At 39.9% G+C, this 25,875-nt stretch overlaps 1 protein-coding gene across 14 annotated transcripts in view; it reads right to left on the bottom strand.

Moving 5' to 3' along the window:
- Positions 1 to 25,875, bottom strand: part of KLHL20 (kelch like family member 20) — a 142,360-nt gene that overhangs the window by 58,865 nt on the left and 57,620 nt on the right. For 13 of the 14 annotated variants that reach the window (XM_047840427.1, XM_047840435.1, XM_047840431.1 and 10 more), the window contains 2 exons: positions 4,423 to 5,367; positions 3,465 to 3,527 (listed from right to left, as the gene is read on the bottom strand). In XM_047840427.1, the coding sequence (XP_047696383.1) occupies positions 3,465 to 3,487 (23 nt within the window). In that variant the 5' untranslated portion in view covers positions 3,488 to 3,527; positions 4,423 to 5,367. Of the gene's footprint in view, positions 1 to 3,464; positions 3,528 to 4,422; positions 5,368 to 15,361; positions 15,437 to 25,875 lie in introns of all 14 variants that reach the window. The other variant, XM_047840430.1, reaches the window with a different exon arrangement.

The following is a 25,875-nucleotide window of genomic DNA, read 5'->3' as shown; positions in this document are numbered from 1 at the left end:
CCAAATCCTTTTGATGTCACTATTAGACAGTCTTAATTCCATCCTCTTCTCTCAATCCCCACTGCCACAGATCTACTTCCAATCGCCATCAGGTTTCACCTAAACCACCACAACTCCTGTAATTAGTTTCTTTGCCGTCATTTCTTCCCTCTTTCTAGTCTATGCCCTTTCCTCCCAAAGATCAGCCCCAAGAACAAATCTAATCTATATAACAATGTACACTGGTTCTTAAATACCTAGAGGATAAAGCCGAACTCTTTCCCATGGTTGCAGCCTAATTCTCTATGATTTTTCGCTGTTTCACTTTTTCTGCCCCCACATGCTCTACACTGCAGATATACTCACCATTCCATTCATGTCATATACTTGCAGGTCTTGGTGTCTTTTTTTGAGGTGGGGGCACAGCACAGATGTTCCTTCTGTTTATGGGGTCTTTAATTAACTTCCTTCTTTAAATTCGTATCTTTTAAAGTACATTCTTTACTTTAAAGCAAATCCTTATCCTTTCTAGAAGATCCAGCTCAAATATCACCATCTCTGTGAAGCTCTACTCATCTTCACAGAGCAGAAGTTCCCTTCTCTATGTTTACATCTCTATTAAAATTCTGTTCATGTTGTAGTATGGTGTCTATTCACATGTCTTTCCATCTCTTCATCTGCATATATACAGTATATGGGCATATAATCAGTTCTGTAGAAATGTTTGGCGAGTGAATGAATCAATTCCTAATAAAATCAGGCTCAGTTTCCTATTTATATATTTAAGGAAGGAAATAATTACATTGCAAAATGATTTAGTATCTCTAAATGAAATACATGATTAAAAAATAGTATCTTAGGGGTGCCTGGGTGGCTCAGTCCATTAAGCATCCAACTTCAACTCAGGTCATGATCTTGCAGTTTGTGGGTTCAAGCCCCATATCGGGTTCTGTGCTGACAGCTCAGAGCCTGGAGCCTGCTTTGGATCTGTCTCTCCTCCTCTCTTTGCCCCTTCCCTGCTCACATTCTGTCTCTCTCTCTCAAAAATAAATAAACATTAAAAAATAATATGTTGGGAAACAGGCATATTTTTGGTGAGACTAGGTTGGTATAATCTCTAAGGAAGGAAATTTGTCAATATATACCAAAATTTAAAAACACACATACTCTTTGGGCAATTCTACATCTAAGAATTTATTCTATGCATACACATTTGGGCAAAAACAACTGGCAAGGATATTCACTGCAGACTGGTTGTAATAGCAAAATATTTGAAATAGCTTTAAGTGTCTCTGAAAAGGACTGGTTAACTATATGGCACTTACAGACAATGAAATACTAAGTAGCTAGCAAAAAGAATAAGGTGGGTCTATATGTATTTGTCATAATCTACAAGATAATGTGTGAAGTGAAAAAAGAAAGATATCGTAGAATGTGCACGGTATGCTGACATTAGTGTTTTTAGAAAAGGAGAGTTGTTGTGTATGCTTGTATGTCCATTATGTTTATGAAAAATGAATAAGAAACTGTTTGTAGTGGTTGCCTATTAAGAGAACTGGGAGCTGGGGTCAGCATTGGGAGACTTACTTTTCACTGACCATCTTATTGTATCTTTTAAATTTTGTATCTGTACACATAATAGCTATTTAAATGAATTCAATGAAGCTTTACTAGTAAGGTGTCAATCAATTTCATAAAACTTTGTAATTAAGCATTAAAATACCTTTAACAAACTTGTTTTCAGCCTTTTCTTGTTCATATTTTTTGGCAGGTAGCACGCAGGGAAAAAGTCTGCAGGTACTGTTTAGTCATTTAAATGATTATTCAGGAATCATTAGGCACCAGGGATGCAAAGGTATAGAAGACTCAAAATTCTCTAGTAGGGAGAATAAACGTGTATTCAAATAATCTTAATACAGTTACTTCTTATTCAAAGCTTCTCCAATAGCAGCTAAGTATAAAACCAACATTACTGCACAGAGACTGCCTTCTGGGCTGCAGCTACAAGAATGACAGCCAAGCAGGGAAAGGTAAGCAAATGTAAAATTAAATCCGAGATCAATGGGTAGGCCAGGCTCTGGCCAAGTGATGGTGATGAAGAAAGAGCTGTAGTTTGACAATTAATGGCACAAGAATTCTCTCAACATGATTTTGAATAACTGGCAGTATTATATAATAAAGCAAGAAAAAAAAGCATGTAGATATGAGTAAGTGAATATTTTATATAGAAATTACTGATAAACCAAAGACATTCCCACGCTGTGCCTTCTCTTTTTAAAAAATAATAAGCTCTTATTTTAGCAATTACATAAGATATGACATTTATGGCAGGTGAGGAACAGAAGCAATGAGGAAGAGAAGCAATCAGTGGTTTTTGCAACCATGATACAGGATAAAGTGGTAAAGCATTTAATAGATGTTAATTTCTTCATGTACTCTGCAGTCAAATATTATTCCTACATGAAGTTAGATACAAATAAGATACTGACATTTGTTACATCATATCATCTTTAATCTGGAGATCTCAAAGCATTTGAAAGCATTCATTAGTTCCCAATATCCTGGTCAGATACATTAGAAAAATAAGTTGGGGCACAGAGAAGGTAAACAGTTCAAGGTCAATCAAAAAATCAATAACAGATTTGGAAAACAATATATATTATTGTTCCTGGTCCTAAGTCATAAGTCATACCCCCATCATTTAATGTTTCTTCCCCTAAAATGTTTTTTTTCTCTTCTCTTGCTCTGCCAGAGCCATTTCTCTTTGATGCTAAGTAACAAATGATTACATACAGTTCAATAAATGTGAAATGAGTTTAAAGAACAAAGAAAAAGAACTGGGCTGATTTTGTTTTGATGACTCTAGATCTATTTGTTAGAAAAGATTAAGAAAAAACATTATCAACTTTAGAATTGGGAGGGCTTATGATTGTCTATATAATCTTACACTCTGTTCCATTTTTCTATGGGTTAAATTATTATGTCCACTACCTTTTTCAGTCCCCCAAGAATCTTTCCTGCAATGCAGCTATTTTAATTAACAGAACAAATGTACTATTGATCATCAATAAAATAGGCCAAACCATAATTAGGTATACGTACAGTGTATTACAAATTATTATTATTCTTCAATGGCAACAGAACCTTCTACATTCTATAGAGAATTGAAGACTAAGGAACTCAGAGAGTATCATATCACACTTAATGATTATCACAAAAATTACCATGAAAGAAGGAAAATTTAAATGTTAACAACTACGTAAAATTCGTAACGTTCTTTAGACATGTAAGTACTATATTGGGCTCTTATTTAAAATGTGATTAATTCTAGATAATACTTTTGATTTATTTTAGAACAAGAATCATCAGTTCCAGCAGAATTTGGTAAAGTTTGAAAACCCTTTCAAAAAATTAAATGAAGTCCTGAATTATTCCATGTTGAATTTCAATCAGTGAAACTGAAGGTTTTCCTCCTAAAAGCCTACCTGCGCATTGGCTTTCCTTCCATGCACCATGAAAAGTCCCTTCACCACACTCTACAGCCGAACCTAAGACAACAGAAAAGCAGTAACTTAATAAAAAACTATTTCTGATCATTTCGTTCAGTGATAAAAAAAAAAAACAAACAAAAACTTCACATCATATTATACCACAGGCCTTTTGCATCTGCACCGTCATAACCTTAGTGCCTTTAAGATGACTATCCTCAGTCTGGATATAGACATGGAAAGCTAAAACGATTATAAGTGAAAGTGAAGAAAGCGCGCTTATACAGTCCTGATTGCTAGGTTAGTTTTGGCCTCTCCTCAAAAAGTGCTTGAAGACGTTTAACTTTTGGCCTCACTATCAAGTATACCTACAGAACACATTTACCCACAGAAGTAATAAGAGGATAGACTGGATAGGGAACACGCTGGCTTAACAACGGATCTGAAGCTTTAACTTGTCCCGAAGTGACAGGAGCAGGGGGCGGCATTTGCCTTTAAAAACAAACGACTCCGCTTCCGACAGTCGGGCAGCACGAACGGAGCAGAGCTCTGGTTCCAGACTAACATTCTCCTTACAAGCCCTTCGTTCAGTGCCCGAAACAATGTCCACCACCCACTTGGCAAGACCTCGGTAGGTCCCGAGGGTTAAATGGGACGCACAGTACCCATTTCCTTCCCCCGAATTCCAGCTCTTGTCCGGGGGAAGCTGTGCAGGGTAAGAACCCCAGCGTCCCCCAGGGCTCCCGGGCAGGGGTGTCAGCCAGCTAGAGCGCAGTCTGGTGCCCCGCGAGGCCCAGCCCCAGCGCCCCAAAAGCCCCGTTTCGGCGCCCACTGACAGGCGGCGGGCGAAGCACGGCCCCCTACCCCACCCGGCAGCTCAGCAACTTAGGACCAGATTTGCAAAGCAAGTTCTGGGCGCTGTCCACTGTCTCCTGCTCTAAGGCGGCTAACTCACCGGCTCTGTCACTTTCTTCTCTGCCGCCGCCCCCTCTCTGCCTGCTCCACTGCCGCCGCTAGCGCAGGCAGGATCAGATCCTCGAACTATTTCCTCCCCACCCCTCTCGTCTCTTCAGCAGCGGAAGCGGTCCTGTTCCTAAATCGTTCCTTCTGGAACTCATACAGCCCGCCAAAAGGTTCCGGCGCGGCTCAGGAAGTAGCCGCGCCCTTTGCTGGAGATTCGGATCGCCTCAAAGACTGCCTGTCCTCTTAGCCACTTCCTCCAATCCTGAGGGTGACCACTTTGCAAGTTCACAGCTGATCTGACAGTATTTGAATACCGAAGTTTCCTTCTTTCTTCTTTGTTTTCCCCACCAGAAGGCAATAGAAAAATGGGTGTAGTCACAAAAAGCTAGGAATTATTTATCCGTAGCTTGTAGGTCTCCTATTGCACTGTATAGGCACAATGTTGCCCCTCATTGTGGAGTGTATGATTGACGCGTGCGTAGGCGGGGCTGACATATCTCTCTTAGGCCCTTGCAATGTGCAAGCTGCTGGGGATACACAGCCAAATCAGAAATAGACCTGACCTTCCAGATTTCCCACAGTTTAGCTTTCAAGATACCAGAGTTTTATCCAAACACTTCACCAAGGACAAACAGATTAGCAGGAGAAAAACAAAAAGTGTTTGTCCAAACACTTTATGCCGACATTTCAAACACTTCCTCTGTGTGAAAAATTCTTTTTCAATTTGTACTCTGCCCGATTTTACCAGACCACACAGCCATCTGATTTTTACTACACATTTAGACAATATACAAGTGATAAGGTCGGGGACTCAGTTTCAGTAATATCAGTGAAAGACTGTTGCTGTTTTCCTGATATCTTGTAGGCTAAGCATGAATTTAGCCAGATTTTCTTTAGCTGTTCTTCCCATGGGATTGACATATTTGTCCAGTTGTTTCTGAAAGAGAAAGAATACCTTCTGTTAATTAGGTTGTAGTGGGAAACGTGTCACCTTTAGATCCAGACCCCCATATTTTGAAATCCTAGTGCTGTGACTGACTTTGTGATCTTGGTCAAAGTTCTTAATCTCCTAAGCATTAGTTTTCTTTGTGTAAAAGAATAATAATGCCTCTTGTATAAAGTTGTTTTGAGAAATAAATTATAATGAAGATCATGTTGTGTGTCTGGCACTTAGTAGGTATTCAACAGATGCCAATTTTGTTGCATGCCAAGTACTGCACTAGGCTTTAGAAATACAATCATGAATGAGATAGACAACATCCTAAAGCTCTAGTGATCATTTATGTGGTTATGGTGGTTGTTTTCCATTATGAGTAGTTGATCTAAATCATCTCCAAGCAAATGACCCAATACTGACTAGTGAGAAATCAGAGGAAATCTAATGGAGACTGGGGACTTCCTAGTAAATTTAGAAGAGATGCAATAAGAGATAGCATCTTTTCTCTCTGGCCATTGTTGTGTCTGGATGTGACAACTGACACCACTACAACCATTTTGCAACCATGAGAGAAGCCAGAGGAGAGTGAAGCTAGAGAGTAAGGATGGTAGAACATAGAGGCTGAAAGAATTTGGGTCCTTGAATGTCATTTTTAAACTACTCATCCTTCCTTGCCCAGAGACTGCCCTATTGTTGGACTTCTAGTTATGTAAGATAATAAATTTCATATTTTAAAGTGAGTTGGGGGTTTCTAATACCTGCAGCCAGAAGCATACTAATTCATGTAAAAGGATATAGACAATAAACAAGTAAATAAGCAAAATAATTCCAGTCAGTGGCAAATGCTAGTAAGGAAGAAGATAAACAGGGTGATGTTAGGGAGAGTGATTAGTTAAGGCAAGGAGACACTACTTTATTTTTTTATTTTATTTAAAAAATTTTTAATGTTTACTATTTATTTTTGAGAGGGAGAGACAGAATGAGAGTGGGGGAGGAGCAGAGAGAGAGAGAGAGAGAAAGGGAGATACAGAATCCAAAGCAGCTCCAGGCTCTGAGCTGTCAGCACAGAGCCCCACGCGGGGCTTGAACCCACGAACCGCAAGATCATGACCTGAGCTGAAGTCCGACGCTTAACCAACTGAGCCACCCAGGTGCCCCTATTTATTTATTTTTATTAAAAATTTTTTATTTGAGAATAGGTAACACAATGTTACATTACTTTTCAGTGTACAACATAGTAATTCAATATCTCTATACATTATGCTATGCTTACAAGTGTAGCTATTATCTGTCCTGTTACATCACTATTACAATATCATTGACTATATTCCCTATGCTGTACCTTTTGTTCCCATGACATTCATTCCAGAATTGTTGCCTGTATCTCTAACTCCTCTTCATCCATTTTACCCATTTCCCCATGCTCCTTCCCTCTAGCAACCATCAGTTTGTTCTCTGTATTTATACATCTGATTCTGCTTATTTTTTATTTGTTTTGTTTTTTAGATTCTATATATGAGTGAAATCATATGGTATTTGTCTTTCTTGGTCTTATTTCATTTAGCATAAAATCCTCAAGGTTCATCCGTGGGGAGAGGCTACGTTATTTCTGTTGTTATTTTTAAATATTTATTTTTGAGAGACAGTGAGAGAGAGTATGCTCACACGCGAGCAGGGGAAAGGCAGACAGAGAGGGAGACAGAGGCTTGGAAGTGGGCTCTGCACTGATAGCAGAGAGCTTAATGCCGGGCTTGAACTAACGAAAGGTGAGATGATGACCTGAGCCAAAGTCAGATCTTTTTTAAAAATTATTATTAATTTATTTTCAAGTTAGTTAACATACAGTGTTGTCTGGGCTTCAGAAGTAGAACCCAGTGATTCATCTCTTACATATAACGTCGAGTGCTTATTCCAAAAAGTGCCCTCCTTAATGCCAGTCACCCACTTAACACACCCCTCCACCCCCACCCCCATCAACCCTCACTCTGTTCTCTGTATTTAAGAGTCTTATAGATTTGCCTCCCTCTTGGTTTTTATCGTATTTTTCCTTCCCTTCCCCTATGTTCGTCTGTTGAATTTCTCAAATCCCACATATGAGTGAAATCATATATTTCTTTTTTTTTTTTTAATTTAAAAAAAAAATTTTTTTTTCAATGTTTATTTATTTTTGGGATAGAGAGAGACAGAGCCTGAACGGGGGAGGGGCAGAGAGAGAGGGAGACACAGAATCTGAAACAGGCTCCAGGCTCTGAGCCATCAGCCCAGAGCCTGACGCGGGGCTCGAACTCCCGGACCACGAGATCGTGACCTGGCTGAAGTCGGACGCTTAACCGACTGCGCCACCCAGGCGCCCCGAAATCGTATATTTCTGACTTATTTCAGTTAGCGTAATACCCTCCAGTTCCACCCACATTGTTGCAAATGGCAAGATTTCATTCTTTTTCATTGCCGAGTGGTATTCCATTGTATGTATATGTATATATATACATATGCAAGTGGTATTCCATTGTGTGTGTGTGTGTGTGTGTGTGTGTGTGTGTGTATCTTCTTTATCCATTCACATCTTCCTTATCCATTCATTGATGGACCTTTGTGCTCTTTCCATAATTTGGCTATTGTCAATAGCACTGCTATAAGCATTGGGGTGCATGTGCCCCTTTGAATCAGCAGTTTTTATCCTCTAGATAAATTCCTAGTAGTGCAATTGCTGGGTCATAGGGTAGTTCTATTTTTAATTTTTTGAGGAACCTCCAAATTGTTTTCCAGAGCAGCTGCACCAGTTTGCATTCCCACCAACAGTGCAAAAGGGTTCTTCTTTCTCCACATCCTCACCAACATCTGTTTCCTGAGTTGTTAATTTCAGCCATTCTGACAGGTGTGAGATGGTATCTCATTGTGGTTTTGATTTGTATTTCCCTGATGATGAATGATGTGGAGCATCTTTTCATGTATGCTTGCCATTTGGATGTCTTCTTTGGAGAAGTGTCTATTCATGTCTTCTGCCCATTTCTTTACTGGACTATTTGGTTTTTGTGTGTTGAGTTTGGTAAGTTCTTTATAGATTTTGGATACTAATCCTTTATCCAATATGTCTGATATATCTTCTCCCATTCTGTTGGTTCCCTTTTAGTTTTGTTGATTGTTTCCTTTGCTGTACAGAAGTTTTTTATCTTGATGAAGTTCCAACAGTTCATTTTTGCTTTTATTTCTTTTGCCTTTGGAGACATGTAAAGTATGAAGTTGCTGTGGCCGAGGTAAAAGAGGTTGTTGCCTGTTTTCTTCTGTAGGATTTTGATGGTTTCCTGTCTCAAATTTAGGTCTTTTATTCATTTTGATTTTATTTTTGTGTATGATGTAAGAAAGTGGTTCCAGGTTCATTCTTCTGCATGTCGCTGTCCAGTTCTCCCAGCACCATTTGCTAAAGAGACTGTCTTTTTCCCACTGGATATTCTTTCCTGCTTTGTCAAAGATTAGTTAGCCATATATTTGTGGGTTCATTTCTGGGTTCTCTATTCTGTTCCATTGATCTGTGTGTCTGTTTTTGTGCCAATACCATATTGTTTTGATGATTACAGCTTTGTAATACAGCTTAAAGTCCAGAATTGTGATGCTTCCAGCTTGGGTGTTCTTTTCTAGGATTGCTTTGGCTATTCAGGGTCTTTTATGGTTCCATACAAATTTCAGGATTGTTTATTCTAGCTCTGTGAAGAATGCTGGTGGTATTTTGATAGGGATGGCATTGAATGTGTAGATGACTTTGGGTAGTATCAACATTTTAATGATAATTTGTTCTTCCAATCCATGAGCATGGAATGTTTTTCCATTTCTTTGTGTCTTCAATTTCTTTCATAAGCTTTCTATACTTTTCAGCGTACAGATCTTTTACCTCTTTGGTTAGGTTTATTCCTAGGTATTTTATGGTTCTTGGTGCAATTGTAAATGGTATCGATTCCTTGATATTTCTTTCTGTTGCTTCATAATTGGTGTATACAAATGCAGCCACTTTCTATATGTTGATTTTATATCTTGCGACTCGGCTGAATTCATGTATCAGTTCTCGCAGTTTTTTGGTGGTGTCTTTCAGGTTTTCCATGCAGAGTATCATGTCATCTGCAAAGAGTGAAAGTTTGACTTCTTTGCCAATTTGGAGGCCTTTTATTTCATTTTGTTGTCTGATTGCTGAAGCTAGGACTTCCAATACTATGTTGAACAACGGTGCTGAGAATGGACACCCCTGTCTCATTCCTGATCTTATGTGGGAAGCTCTCAGTTTTCCCCCACTAACGATGATATTAGCTGTGGGCCTTTCATGTTGTGTGGCTTTTATGATGTTAAGGTATGTTCCTACTATCTCAGCTTTCTTGAGGGTTTTTATCAAGAAAGGATGCCATTTTTGTCAAATGCATTTTCTGCATCTAAGAATCATATGGTTCTTATCCTTTCTTCTATTAATGTGGTGTACCATGTTGATTGATTTGCAAGTACTAAACCAGCCCTGCAGCCCAGGAGTGAATCCCACTTGATCATAGTGAATAATTCTTTTAATGTACTGTTGAATTCAATTTGCTAGCATCTTATTGAGAATTTTTGCATCTGAGTTCATCAGAGATATTGGCTTGCAATTCTCCTTTTTAGTGGGGTCTTTGTCTGGATTTGGAATCAAGGTAATGCTGGCCTCACAGAATGAGTTTGGAGGCTTTCCTTCCATTTCTATTTTTTGGAATAGTTCGAGAAGAATGGGTATTAACTTTACTTTAAATGTCTGGTAGATTTCCCCTGGGAAGCCATCTGGCCTAGGACTCTTATTTGTTGGGAGATTTTCAGTAACTGATTCAATTGCTTTGCTGGTTATGGGTCTGTTCAAATTTTCTATTTCTTCCTGTTTGAGTTTTGCTAGGATATGAGTGTCTAGGAATTTTTTCATTTCTTCCAGATTGTCCAGTTTGTTGGCATATAATTTTTCATAGTATTCTCTTATAATTGTTTGTATGTCTGTGGTGTTGGTTATGATCTCTCCTCTTTCATTCATGGTTTTATCTGTATGGGTCCTCTTTTCTTTTTGAGAAGTCTGGCTAGGGATTTATCAATTTTGTTTATTCTTTCAAAAAACCAGCTCTTAGTTTCATTGATCTGTTCTACTGTTTTTTGTTTTTGATTCTATATTGTTTATTTCTGCTCTAATCTTTTTTATTTTTCTTCTTCTTCTGGCTTTGGGCTTTATTTGCTGTGCCTTTTCTAGCTCCTTTAGGTGTAAGGTTAGGTGGTGTATTTAGGACTTTTGTTGAGATAGGCCTAAATTGCAATGTATTTTCCTCTTATGACTGCCTCCCAAAGGGTTTGGGCTGTCATGTTTTCATTTTCATTTGCTTCCATATATTTTTAAATTTCTTCTTTAATTTCCTGGCTAACCCATTCATTCTTTCATAGGATGTTCTTGAACTTCCATATATTTGGGGGCTTTCTAAATTTTTTCTTGTGGTTGATTTCAAGCTTCATAGTGTTGTTATCTGAAAATATACATGGTATGCTCTCAATCTTTTTATACCTGTTGAGGGCTGTCTTGTGACCCAAAATGTGATCTATCTTGGAGAACATTCTATGTGCACTCTAGAAGAATGTGTATTCTGCTGCATTAGGATGAAATGTTCTGAATATATCTGTTAAGTCCTTCTGGCCCAATGTGTCATTCAGAGCCATTGTTTCCTTACTGATTTCCTGCCTAGATGATTTGTCCATTGTTGTAAGTGGAGTATTAAAGTCTCCTACAATTACGATATTATTATCCAAAAGTTTGCTTATGTTTGTGATTAATAGATTTATATATTTGGGTGTGTTGGGGGCATAAATATTTACAATTGTTAGCTCTTCTTAATGGATAGACCCCTTAATTATGATATAATGCCCTTCTTCATCTCTTGTTACAGTGTTTGTTTTAAAATCTAGTTTGTCTGATATAAGTATGGCTACTCTGGCTTTTTTTTTTTTTTTGATGTCCATTAGCATGATAGATAGTTCTCCATCCCCTCACTTTCAATCTGCAGGTGTCCTCAGATCTAAAATGAGTAGCTTGTAGGCAGTATATAGATGAATCTTGTTTCTTTATCCATTCTGATACTCTGTGTCTTTTGATTGGGGCATTTAGTCCATTTACATTCAGAGTGATTATTGAAAGATGTGAATTTGATGCCATTGTGTTATCTGTAGATTTCACTTTTGTGATGTCAATCGTCCTTTGTAGTCTTTGCTGCTTTCCACTCATGGAGCTCCCCTTAGGATCTCTTGCAGGGCTAGTTTAGTGGTCATGAACTTCTTTACTTTTTGTTTGTCTGGGAAAATCTTTCTCTCTCCTTCTATTCTTAAGACACCCTTGTTGAATAAAGGATTTTTGGCTGCATATTTTTCCTATTAGCACACAGAATATTTCCTGCTACTCCCTTCTGGCCTGCCAAGTTTCAGTGGACAGGTCTGTTACTAACCTTATGTGTCTACCCTTTTGTCCTTGGCTGCTTTCAGAATTCTCTCTTTATCTTCGTATTTTGTCAGTTTCACCATGATATGTTGTGGTGTTGACTGGTTTTTATTGATTTTAAAGGGAGTTATTTGTGCCTCTTGGACTTGGATGCCTGTTTCCTTCCCCAGATTAGGAAGTTCTCAGCTATAATTTGTTCCAATAAGCCTTCTGCCCCTTTCTTTCATTTTTCTTCTTTTGGACCTCCTATGACATGGATATTGTTTCATTTCATGGAATTACTCAGTTCTCCAATTCTCCCTCATAATCTAGTAATTTTCTTTCCCTCTTATTTTGCAGCTTCATTATTTTCCATAATTTTATCTTCTATTTCACCTATTATCCCCTCTGCTTTTTCAATCCTTGCTGTCACTGTATCTATTTTGCATTTCAGTTATAGCATTTTAAAAACTCATTGTGACTAGTTCTCAAGTCTTTGATCTCTGCAGCAAGAGATTCTCTGGTGTTTTCTATGCTTTTTTTTTCAAGCCCAGTTATTAGTCTTATGACTGTTATTTTAAATTCTTGTCCAGATATATTGCTTATATCGTTACACACAATTCTCTGGCTGTGATTTCTTCCTGAATTTTCTTTTGGGGAGAATTCCTCCATTTTGTCATTTTGGCTGTTTCTGTCTCTGGCATGTTTTAAAAGCTTGTTATGTGTCCTGCACCTGCGAGTACTATTATATTAAAAAATGGCCATACACTATCCAGGGCCTGGCACTTCAGGAAGTGTTGTTGGTGTGTGTTGCATGCACTGTGTTGTTGCATTTTGGCTCCTCTATCCCACTGGTTGGTCCTCTGCAAAGTTCCTCCTTGATTCTAGTGGTGGAGAGTTTGGACCTTCAACCAGGTGTGCTTTGATTTGTTTGTTGAAGTAGCCCAGGAAATAAAGGGAAAAGTGGGGGGAAGGCTGATCCCATAAAAAGAGAAAAATGAAAGGGGAGAAAAGAAGACCAAACAGAGAATCAAAAAACGATAAGGCTAAATCCAAAAAAGACAAAGGAAAATAAAGAGGAAGAAGAAATAGAAAAGGTGTTAAAAGAGTAGAATAAAAATACCTGATTAGGGGTGCCTGCGTGGCTCAGTTGGTTAAGTGTCTGACTTCAGCTCAGGTCATGATTTTACTGCTCATGAGTTCGAATCCCACATTGGGCTCTCTGCTGACAGCTCAGAGCCTAGAGCCTGGTTCAGATTCTGTGTCTTCCTCTCTCTCTGTCCCTCTCCCTCTCATGCTCTGTCTCTTTCTCTCAAAAATAAATAAATGTTTAAAAAATTTTTTTAAAGTATGATGAAACACACACACACACACACACACACACACACACACACACACACACATACACTAAGAATTGACCAAAATAAAATCAGAAACTATGAGCTTGATTCCAAAAAAAAAAAAAAAAGATGGTAGAAAGAAAAGTAAAAGGGGGGGGGACCCAAAATAATGGTCTGTTGGTCCCTGGGAGGGTGGCTGTGTTGGTCTGGAGGAGAGGCTGGTTGCGTTGGGTCAGTCAGTTTTACTCCAGTAGGTAAGCAGTTACCAGGCACCAAGGGGCAAGGCTTTGTGTAAGTGGGTCATCTCCCCTTGGAGGCCACTGCACTGCTCCCTGAAGTCCCACCATGTCGGTGAAGGGGAGAAGAAATGGCCACATCCCAGTCTCTCCCCTAACTGGGTGTCTCAAACCACGCTGTTCAGGCAGCCCTCAGAATAGAAAGGGCAGTCAGCTTGCCCTGCTCCAATCTCCCCAGCTGCCTAGGTGTCTGCTGGGATTCAAACCCCGATGTCTTAAAGGACCCTGCACCACACGGACCCTGTTCTGATGTAGAGCCACTCTGCCCTGCTGATAAAAGAACTTTTGGCTGGCACCTGCAGAGTCTTTTGTCCTTGGGGAGGCAATAAACCCTCTTCCCACAGTACTTGAGGGAAGGGATCTTTCTCTCCCCTTGCGCCCCTGAGATCGCTACACCATGATATGTGCTCTGGGGCCAGCTCATCCTCCCCAGGAGCACACACACAGCTCCCAGCTTTGCTCTGGAGAAAGTCATGCACGTTTGAAATCGCTGAATTTCAGCTCCTACGACTGTTTGCAAACTATAACTGGCACTCTGTATTTCTCCTTCCCCAGTCCATGGTCTGGAGAGGTTTTCCTCTTGTGCTAATTTGATACCGACTTTTAGAAGCCCTCTCTCTTTCTCTCCCTTTTGTCTCTGCACAGAAAGGTTTCCCTCCCCTCTGTACCTATGCCATTTTATCTCCCCCAATTCACATACATGCACCTCGATCCTGCCAAGCTGTCTGCCTCCAACTATAGAGATCCTTCTACCGCTCTGTAGATAGATTTTCTGGGTGTTCCAAGCGATCTGACCTCAATACAGCTGTGTTTGAGGGATGAGGAAGTAGGGTCCCCCTACTTCTCCACCATCTTAGCTCTGCCTGAAGTCAGACGCTTAACCAATTGAGCCACCCAGGCACCCCTAGAGGCTACTTAAATTTTTTTTAAATGTTTATTTATTTTTGAGAGACAGACAGACAGATTGCAAGGAGGAGAGGGGCAGAGACAGAGGGAGATACCGAATCCAAAGCAGGCTCCAGGCTCTGAGCTATCAGTACAGAGCCCAACACAGGGCTTGAACTCACAAACTGTGAGATCCTGACCTGAGTGGAAGTCCGACCCTTAACTGACTAAGCCACACAGGCGCCTCTAGGGTACTTTAAATTGCATGATGAAGGAAGTACTTTGGAGAGGTGGGTTGAGATCAGAAATATGAGAGAGAAGCAATCCAGGTGGAAGGCAGGGAGAAGAGTGTTTCAGGTAGAAGGAATAGGAAGGGGAAGGACCTGAGGCACAAGTATATTTGTCTTGTTCAAGGAGCATAAAGAAGGCCAGTGTGGGGGGCGCCTGGGTGGCTCAGTTGGTTGGGTGACTGACTTCAGCTCAGGTCATGATCTCACAGCTCGTGAGTTCGAGCCCCACGTCGGGCTCTGTGCTGACAGCTCAGAGCCTGGAGCCTGCTTCTGCTTCTGTGTCTTCCTCTCTCTCTGCCCCTAACCCACTCATATTCTGTCTCTGTCTCTCTCAAAAATAAATAAACATTAAAAAAAATTAAAAAAAAAAAGAAGGCCAGTGTGGCTATAAATGGTATCAGACATGAAATAAGAGAAACAGACAAGAGCAAGGTCATATATTGTCTTGTAGGGTACTGTAAGAAGTTCAGATTTCATTATATATTTTATGGGAAGGCTCTATATAAATGGAGACATTATAGTTCAGTTTAGGTTTGACAGTTGATCCCAAATTCAAAGCTTTTGAAAATTAGAAAAAAGGAAAATATGGATGTTCTTTATAAAGTATAAGAGACAATTACATGTGAGAAATATTCTTGCTATCTTATTTCCTGTCTTGAAGAATAAAGGTTGTAATACATGTAAAGTACTTAAGAAGTCTCTGGCACATCATAGATGCTCAATAAATACAATTACCTGAATTTTTAAGTGAAAAATTCAATGGAAAACTCAATGACTCAGGTCACAGAAGAAGTCATCTTGAATAATTTTCTATGAAATAATTAAGATATAAAAATGTGTATTAAAAAAAGATAGAGTAACAAGGACAAAACTTCCCTCCCACTAAGAACTAAAAACTGGAAAAATACAAGAAACAAGCTCTCAGGCAGCAAAGAACAGTGAGCCTTTAGAGAGATGGTACAAACAAGGTAAATCCTACTATTGTCCCAGGTTATTGCATGGAGATTTTGCCATAAAGCAGGGAAGGACAACCGAGGTGGAGCCTGAAAGCCTTAAATTGATGAGATGAAGTTAGGAGTCTGGGAAGACTATGGCAGCTTGAGTTTGCAGCCCAGAGTACCAAACAGGAAAGAGCTACACTGAGTTCCAGAGAGCTTCAGAGGATTCCTCTGGAATCTTTCCCAGCTGTACTGAGATATAATTGACATATAACATTGTGTAAGTTTAAGGTTGTATCCCCCTTGAATCTTAATCTGAGTGCTGATCAGCATCTGCATGTGAAGAAAGTATCTAAGGCCAGGGAAAATATTATCTGGAAGGATTAGAAGAAACAATCTGTGGAATGCACATAATGGGATTATTCCCACACACCAAAGTGAAAAATTCTCATAGTTCACAAGATGGGTAAAGTACTTAGGAGAGTATTGGTGTTAGTAGTGGGGAAACTTTAGCTTTAGATTAAAGGCTGCTCTGATACTATGTAACAAGACTTAAGCATAAAGCTTGAAAGGATCAAATTGTTTCCAAGTAATTTAACTGCAATCCAGAACAGAGTTTAGGAATATTTATAGAAATTTAAAAAAAAAAAGCTATATGCCACGGAAAAAAGTAAAAGTCACAATGTTTGGTGCCCAATTAAGAATTACAAAGCATTCAAAGAAGCAGGAAAATATGGCTCATAGTCAGGAGAAACATTAATCAATGGAAACAGGCACAGAAATGACACAGGTGATAAAATTAGGAGACAAGGATACTAAAAGAGATATGAAATCTATATTCCATATGTTCAAGGAGGTAGAGGAAAGATTGGAAAATTTTTTTAACTTTTTTTTTTAGTAGTGGGACAAATGTAGTCTACACAGGGGATATGAAGAAAGACTCAAAATTCCAGAGATGAAAACACAAATGTATGAGATGCAAGAGGCACTGGATGAGACTAAAAACAAATTAGACATTGCAGGAACAAAGATTAGTGAACCTGAAGATACAGCAATAGAAATCATCCAAAATGAAACACAGAGAGAAAGAGACTAAAGAAAATGAACAAAGCCTCAAGAGTTGTGGAATAATTTAAAGTGGCCTAATATATGTGTAACTAGAGTTCCTGGAAAAAGATGTAGGCATGGGGCAGCATAAAAAATATTTGAAGAGACACTGATTGAGACGTTTCAAAATTTGATGAAAACTGTAACTCCACAGATCCAGAAAGCTCAATAAACTCTGAATACAAGATATGTGAAGAAAACAACACCAATGCATCAAATTGCTTAAAGCCAGTAATAAAGAAGAAATCTTAAAAGTAGACAGAAAAAAGAAGCACATTATATACAAAGGAACAAAAATAAGAATGACAACAGATTTTTTTTCATAGGAAACCATGTAAGCCAGAAGACAGGCAAAATATCTTTAAAGTATTGAAGAAAAAAACCCGTCTGCTTAGAATTCTATAACTAGCAAAAATATATTTGAAAAAACAAAGGTAAAATAAAGATTTTTCTGAGACACACAAAAGCTGCAGGAACTCATCACTAACAGATTTATACTACAAGAAATGTTAAAGGAAATCTTTTTGTTTTATTATTTTATTTTATTTTACTATTTTATTTTATTTTATTTTATTTTATTTTATTTTATTTTAAGAGAAAAAGCACAAGCAGGGGAGGGGCAGAGGGGGAGAGAGAGAATCTTAAGCAGGCTCAACACCCAGTGTGGATCATAACCTGAGCCGAAATCAAGAGTTGGATGCTTAACCTACTAGCCAACCAGATGCCCCAGAGAAAATCTTACATACAGAAAGAAAATGGTGCCCTGTGGAAATCTGGACCTACATAAAGGAACAAAACTACCAGATATGGTAAATATGTGAGTAAATATAAAAGAATATTTTCTCATATTTAATCTCTTTTGAGATTAATGACTGTTTAAAGAAAAAATAATAACAATGTTTGGTTGGGTTATAATACATGCAGAAGTGAAATGAATAACAAAAATAGCATAAAGGCCAGGAGGGGGAAAATGGAAGTATACTGTTGTAATTTCTTTTTCCCTTTTCTTTCTTTTTTTCTTTCTCTTTCTCTTTCTTTCTTTCTTTCTTTCTTTCTTTCTTTCTTCCTTTTCCTTCCTTTCTTCCTTCCTCCCTTCCTTTCTTTTTTTTAAGGAGATAGGAGTTTATCGAATACATTGCAAGGAACCAGCAGGCAGGCCAACAACTGTCTGCAGGAGGCAGTGGTGGGGGCTATAGCTAAGCGGGGGAAGTGAGGTGGTATGGGAATACATGGAATTTCCCTGTTTTGGTAACTGCCCAGTGGTAAGTAGGCCCAGCTAGAGCTTATGGATATTTTGAGGTGTGTCACCCAATGAGCCTGTTTGCATTCAGTCCAGTGGTCACTGTGGGCCCTTTTACCTTACTAAGGTTTCCATTGCCCAAACCTGTTTCCTAAAAGCAGCTTCTACATCTTCCCCTGACAGATCGACAATGACAGACCTTTGGCATTTGGGTGGAAGTCTTGTCTCCAGTAGCTGCTTCATGCTGGATGGGAGGGAATGCTGTCCCTACCTAAACTTGTCAGTCCATCAGGGGTTCTGTGCAGTTATACACCAGAGCATGGTATTATATTAATGGGCTGATAGGTGATTTGAATGAAACTCCTTGGTGGCCAGATCCATGGGATTTAGTGGGAGGGGATCCTCTGATGGTATGGGCTGGAATCCTTGTTGAATCACCATTGTATATGGAATTATTGGATTCACGCAGATGTGTAGGAATGTATTTTGCCTGTATATCAAGATGGAGACTGGATCCGTGGGAACAAAGAAAAAATGGGGGCGGGGGGTGGGGGTGGGGACAAAAGAAGCTGGCTGAGAGCCAGCCAGCATCAGGAAAGGGTCCCAACCAAGTCCATAAGGTATGTGGATTTGCCCTAGTCAAGCTTCTGCTGCCTGTTGTGCCCCATGTTAGAAATGGAGACCTCAGAAGGACAGAGTGGGAGAGGAGGCAGGCTCAACAGGCATAGGCTGACCTGTTCTCTGTCAGACCTTCAGACCATGGAGCCGCCCTGGCCATAGACCTTCAGTTATCTGAGGAGTACAAGGGTTAACTGCCAAAGGGCTGAATAGAGAAAGGAGAGGGAGAGAAGGATCCTTCCAAAGGGCAAGAGGGGAAATCCTTCACCCTTTCAGGCAAGGGTAGTTTGGCTGGTTCCCCTTGGGGCTTCAGATCCTCACTGGAGAATGACCTTGGCCAGAGGTTGTCAGTTCCCCTAGGAGTATTAGAGTTGGTCTATCAAGGGAAAGTCCTAAGAAATTCCCTGGAGAATCTGAGGAAAGTCCTGATGCAACAGAGGTTCCCCATGAGGGCCACCAAATGTGGGGTGGCCTGATTGGGTGGAGGCCAGTGGCACAGGCAGTGAAAGAATTCAGCCAAAGCAGAACAAAGGATTAGAAGTCTACTGAATACACTGCAAGGGAGCAGCAGGCAAGACAAAGGGGAGACTACCTGCCTGTAAGGTTCTCATATAGACATGAAAGGGCTTTACTTTTATTTCACAGTGGACTCTAGTAAAGATGTATACTATAAACCATAAAACAACCACAAAAGACCCCAACAAAACAAAATGATATAACTAATATGGCAAAAAAAGATAAAATGAAAAATATAATACACTAAATTTATCCAAAAGGTAAAACAAAAAAGGAAAAAGAGAAATGAAGAATAAATGGGACAATTAAAAAACAAATAGCAAGATGGTGGAGTAAAAACCCTACCATATCAATAATCACAGTAAATATAAATAGACTAAACACTTCAATTAAAAGTTAGAGATGATCAGATTGGATTAAAAAAAAAGATTCCACTGTATCTTGCCTACAAGAAACTCACTTTATTATTTAAAAAATTTTTTTATTAAGTAAGCTCTATACCCAACGTGGGGCTTGAACTCACAACCCTGAGCTCTAGAGTCACATGCTTTACTGACTGAACCAGCCAGGCACCCCCAGGAAACTCACTTTAAATATAAAAATGTATAGAGAATATTATAATAAACATACTATACCCACCATTGAGTTCAAGAAATAAAATGTCATAAATACAATTGAAACATCCTATATACCCTTCTTTGATGTCTTATCTCCTCTCATCACAAAGTAAATATCATTTCAAAGTTAGTTATTGCCTTACCATTCCTATGCATTTTCTTTGTATTTATTGTGACTATATATGCAATATGCAGTGTGTGCATGTATGGTTTTAAACTTTACATAAATGCTATCAAAGTGTATGTGTTCTGCAACTTGCTTTTATTACTGGACATTCTGTTTGTTAAGATTTATCCATGCTAATCAATGAAGGTCCAATTTAGTAATTCATAAAGTGTGGTCCTAGACCAGTAGTATCAGCATTACTTAGGAAATGTAATTTTTTTTAATGTTTATTTATTTATTTTGAGAAAGAGAGAGAGAGAGCAGGGGAAGGGCAGAGAGAGAATGGGAGAGAGAGAGAATCCCAAGTAGGCTCCACACTGTCAGTACGGAGCTCAATGCAGGCCTCGAACTTACAAAGTGTGAGATCCTGAGCTGAGCTGAAATCAGAAGTTGGCTGCTTAACCAACTGAGCCACCCAGGCACCTCAGGAAATTCAAATTCTTGAGCCCTACTGCTGACGTCCTGAATCAGAAACTCTGGGGATGAGGCCTGGTAACCTGTGTCTTAACAAGTTCTCCAGGATTACAATGCATGTTAAAGCTTAAGATCCAGCACTCTTATTTACTTTCACTGCTGGTATTCCACTGCATGAATATACCACAGATTTAAAAAAAAACAAAACAAAAAACCTACTATCTTTTAGATGGATATTTTGACTATTTTCAATTTTCCCTATTACAATGCTACAATGTGAATTCTTGCACATGCTCCCTTGTGTACACATGTATGAGTTTCTCTAGGATAAGAAGTATGAGTAAACTTGCTGACTTGTATGCTATGTGTATCTTCAACTTTACAGCACTAGCCCAAGTGCTCTCTAAAGTGGTTGTTCTGTTTTACAACCATTCCTGCTGCTGCCGCTGCTACTAGCAAATACTTATATAACATGAACTACATGCCAGACATTGTTCTGTTTTTCTTATATTAACTCATTATACTGACACTAGTCCTCTTAGGGTAGGAGCTATTATTATCATCATCTCAATTTTTTTTTAAATTTTTTTTAACGTTTATTTATTTTTGAGACAGAGAGAGACAGAGCATGAACAGGGGAGGGTCAGAGAGAGGGAGACACAGAATCTGAAACAGGCTCCAGGCTCTGAGCTGTCAGCACAGAGCCCGACGCGGGGCTCGAACTCACGGACCGAGAGATCATGACCTGAGCCGAAGTTGACCGCTTAACTGACTGAGCCACCCAGGCGCCCCTCATCATCTCAATTTTACAAATAGTACCAAGATGTTAACTAAGCCCATGCCAGAGACCAGCTCCAGAAACCAGGGGTTCCCAAAGGAAGAACGGCGTCGGTGAAAATAAAATAAAACTAAAATAAAACACTGGAAAATAAAAAACTAAAATAAAAAGCTAAAACTAAAATACAAATGGACAGAGACAACAGCAGTGTGTTGAACTGGCCGATTTATTGCGGTAAACGTGGCATTATATATACTAGTGATTTCCTTGCAACACGCGTCATCTATGTTTTTCTAACATTACCCAATTCTAAAATTGTTCCTTTGTATAATCACCCAATAAGGAATAGCATGATTGTTTTGTCATAACGTTCCCTCCTGCCTTTTGCTTATTGATTAATTTCTTTTATTGTTTTTATTATATATCTATGTTTGTCTATAATTTATAAAGTATTTGTTTTGCTGTTTTCACAAAAGGTCATTTATCTCTCAACACCTCAAGTGGAACAGTTACAGGGACATGACCTCTTAGTTGTTTCCCTGAACCATTCATGGTTTTGAAGAACAAAAGTGTTTGTCTGGGTCCAAGGTGCCAGGGAGGGGGCCAAGAGTGCCTTAGAAACCCACGCCTTATACATTCTCAGAGAGACAATGCACCTAGGAACCAATGAACCATTCTGTACTTTAACCGACTAGGTTCAATCATCATCTGGAATGCTTCCTGGGGGCCAAGTGGGCCTAGGGGTCAGAGTGACCTGTGTCCATAGATACACTCCTTAGTTACCGAAGTGGGGCTTTCAGATCCATGTCTCTCCTTCGTTGGCCGCCCTTGCTGGCAAATGCATGAGGCTGTCCTTTCTGCAAGTAGAGGAGTCTCCATAGGGAATGGCAAGGGCTAAACGTAAGGCCACACAATTTCTTGCGGAACCTTGTTTTTTCCCCAATGGTTCTTTTCCCAGGGGGCCTGCCGAGGGCAATTCCCCAACAGACAATACCCCAGGTACTTTTATGGCCAAATTACCTAAAAGCGGGAGTCCCAGAAGCTTCACTGTTGGCGGGCCGCCCTGCAGTCACCAATCCGTCCACAGCCCGGGCCCTGCCACTCAGGCTGGGACAGCTCGGCTTCCAGCAAGCCCACAGTCAGGCTAAGCCAAAGAGGCAGAGCCAGGACTTGAGACCAAGCAAAATGGCTCTAGAATCTGCTTTCAGCCACAGGGCTATGCTGTCTCTCCCACCAGCAGTTTATGAGGGTTCTTGTTAGTCTACATTATCATTATACTTGGTGTTTCCCAACTTTAAATTTGTTTTGCCAATCTGATGGGTACAAAACGGTAATTCACTGTGGTTTAGATGTGCTTTTATCTGATTACTGGTGCTGTCAAGGCATATTTTCATACGTGTAGCTGGAATTCAGGTTTCTCTTCTAGAAATTGCCTGTTGTAAAACATAGCTTCAAAGGTGATCCTTAGCTTATTCCGTAACATGAGAAAATGATATTGAGGAAGGTATAAAAATGTTAGGGAATGCTGCTAAGCACTGACTGAATTTTCAAACTCTTACTTGGGATAAGAGCAGTCCCTCATAATTTTATAAAGCTGTGATTCATTCTCTGACCCATGGCAATCTGGTTTGTCCTTCTGTTAACTTTATTTCTTTTCAAAGTGGAGCAAGTCAGTGTAAACCCTTTCTATATATGTCAAGGCCTAGAGAACTCCATTTAGAAATATGAATGCAATAAACCTGGAATTTTCAACAAGGGGGGGATTTTTGTCACCCTCAGTGAAACTATGACCACAGGGAGCCTGCATTTCTAGTTGAAAGTATCCCTAAAATAGATTTTATCTGGTTTGGGTATGGGGCAGTAGCAACAGCCAAAATGGCTCATCAGGGGTTGCTGAGTTTACCTGACAGTCTTTCAGTTAGAAATTATACATTGTTTGCCATGTATAAAATACTGTGCATAGGCCGGAGATTCAGCAGTAAACAAGACCCACGTGTTTACTTGTTTTATGGAAATTGCATTCTTGAGGAGACATTCTAAACCTAAACCACAAATTGCAGAAGTTTAATTACTGTTGGGATAGTTGTCTGAAAGAGACCTGTAGCATGCTAAAGAAGCTATGTAGTAGGGAGCCCAGATCTGGTCTAGAGGGTATGGGGAGATGTACAGGTAGCCTCTAAAATGGCCCCTTATGGGGCGCCTGGGTGGCGTAGTCGGTTAAGCGTCCGACTTCAGCCAGGTCACGATCTCGCGGTCCGTGAGTTCGAGCCCCGCGTCAGACTCTGGGCTGATGGCTCAGAGACTGGAGCCTGTTTCCGATTCTGTGTCTCCCTCTCTGCCCCTCCCCTGTTCATGCTCTGTCTCTCTCTGTCCCAAAAATAAATAAACGTTGAAAAAAATAAAATAAAATAAAATAAAATAAAATAAAATGGCCCCTTAGTTCAGGCTGCCATAACAAAGTACTACAGACTAGTGGCTTAAACAACAGAAATGTATTTCTTACAGTTCTGGAGGCTGGGAAGTCCAAGATCAAGGTGTCAGCTAATTTGGTTTCTGGTGATAGTTTTCTTCCTGGCTTGTAGATGTCTGCCTTCTCACTGTGTCCTCAAAAGGCAGAGAGAGAGAGAAAGAGAGAGAGAGAGATATAAAGAATGGGGGTGGGGAGAAGGTAAGGGGAGAAGGAAGAAAGAGGGAGAGAGCTCCTCTCTGGAGTCTTTTCTTTTTCTTTCTTTTTTTTAGAGGGATGGAGAGAGAGAGCTAGTGAGAGAGAGTGTCTGAGCTTGAGCAGAGGAAAGGGGCAGAGGGAGAAGAGAATCCCAAGCAGGCTCCATGCTCAGTGTGGAGCCCAATGTAGGGCTTGATCCCATGATGCTGGGATCATGACCTGATGCTGGGATCGTGACCTGAGCCAATATCAAGAGTCAGAGGCTCAACTGACTGAGCCACCCAAGCACCCCTGGAGTCTTTTCTTATAAGAAAGAACAAGAATTCTGTCAGATTTGGGCCCTATCCTTATTATCTCATTTAATTTGAATTACCTCCTCATAGGCCCTATCTCCAAATATAGTCACAATGAGATTCAGAGTTTCAACCTATGAACTGGGGGTGGGAGTGGGAAACACAATTCAGTATATAATAACCCCCAACATTCTCTGTCTCATGGTATTCATGTCTTTGTGAAATTTCCTTGTTTGAGTGTAGGCTGCACCTAGGAAATAACAAATAGAACATGGTAAAAGTGATGAAATGTTGCTTCCAAGATTAGTTTACAAAAGGACTGTGGGTACTGATGTAAATTTCACCTCTCTTGCTGCCTGTTGGCCAGAAGTCTCTATCAGTTCCTTGCCATGAGAACCTCCCCATACGACACCTCATAATATGGCAGCTGACTTCCCTCAGGACAAGCAAGTAACTGAAGCCCTCAATCCAACAGCCTGTAAAGAACTGAATCTTGCCATCAGCAACATGAGTGAGCTTGGAAGCAAATCCTTTCCCGATTAAGCCTTCAGATGAGATTGTAGACTTTGCCTATAGCTTGACAGCAACTTCATGAGAGACCTTGAGGCAGAAGCATCCAGATAAGCCATGCCTGGATTCCTGACGTGCAAAAGTTGTGAGATAATACATGTTTGTTTTTGGGGGGATATCTTTTTATGTAGCAATAAAGACTTCCCTGAGGGAGTGACACTTAGGCTGGGATATGAAGGATGATGGGGGTTACTACATGGCAGAGTTAGAAGGGAGGGAGGTGTGTTGTAGGCAAAGACACTAAAGCCAGAAGGGCAAGGGCAGCTTGGCAGGAGTGCACTTGAGAGAGTAGCATGAGACAAATCTGGTGAATTGGGAAGTTGTTTTAGAAAATTCAAGAACAGAGCAGGAGGAGTAAACACGAATCAGACAACAGAGCATTTTCCTAATTCCCTGAATGCATCCATAGGATGATAGGGTGGTATAGTGGAGAGCACTATGATGGGAGAGTGCTAGTCCCAGTGCTAACTCTGTGGTCTCAAGCAATCACTCGGTCATTCTGGTCCTCAGTTTTCTCATCTATAAGATGGAATCTGAATTCTTTACAACTCTCAGTCAAGAGTTATTAGTTGTATGAAACCTGTATGAGGAAAACTGTAAGATACTCCTGAAAGAAACAAAAGTAGGCCTGAGCAGATAGAAAGACAGTCCATGTCATTGGATAAGAGGACTCAATTTCACAAAGGTAACAAGTGCTCCATAAATTAATTTATACATTTAGTGCAATCCAAGTAAATCAACATCAGAGTTTTGACAGCTAGATAAATTGATTATAAAGCTCATATGGAAGAACAAATGAAAATACCCAGAAACAGCCTAAAAATAGAAGCAGCAAAGGGGAAGGCTAACTGTAACAGATATATTTTGTTCCAAAAAATTTTTAAAGTTTTTTTTTTATTTTGAGAGAGAGAGAAAGAGGGAGGAGGGGCAGAGAGAGAGAGAGAGAGAGAGAGAGAGAGAGAGAGAGAGAAAGAGATAGAAAGAGAGAATCCCAAGCAGGCTCCACGCTGTTAGTGCAGAGCCCAATAAGGGGTCTGAACCCACTAACTGTGAAATCATGACCTGAACCAAAATCAAGGCATTCAACCAACTGAGCCACCCAGGTGCCCCTATTTTTCCAAATTTTTATTTAAATTCTAGTTAGCTAACATATAGTGTAATACTGGTTTCAGGAGTAGAACTTAGTGATTTATCACTTACATATAACATCCAGTGCTCATCATAACAAGTACCGTCCTTAATATACATCACCTGTTTTGCCCATCTCCCACCCACCTCCCTCCATAAGCCTTCAGTTTGTTCTCTATTGCTGCCCTTTCTCTCTTTT

This window comes from Prionailurus viverrinus, chromosome F1, assembly GCF_022837055.1.
Source record: "Prionailurus viverrinus isolate Anna chromosome F1, UM_Priviv_1.0, whole genome shotgun sequence".
Classification (NCBI taxonomy): domain Eukaryota; kingdom Metazoa; phylum Chordata; class Mammalia; order Carnivora; family Felidae; genus Prionailurus; species Prionailurus viverrinus.
The sequence above is the reverse complement of the archived record's forward strand: the minus strand, read 5'-3'. Positions and strand labels throughout refer to the sequence as shown.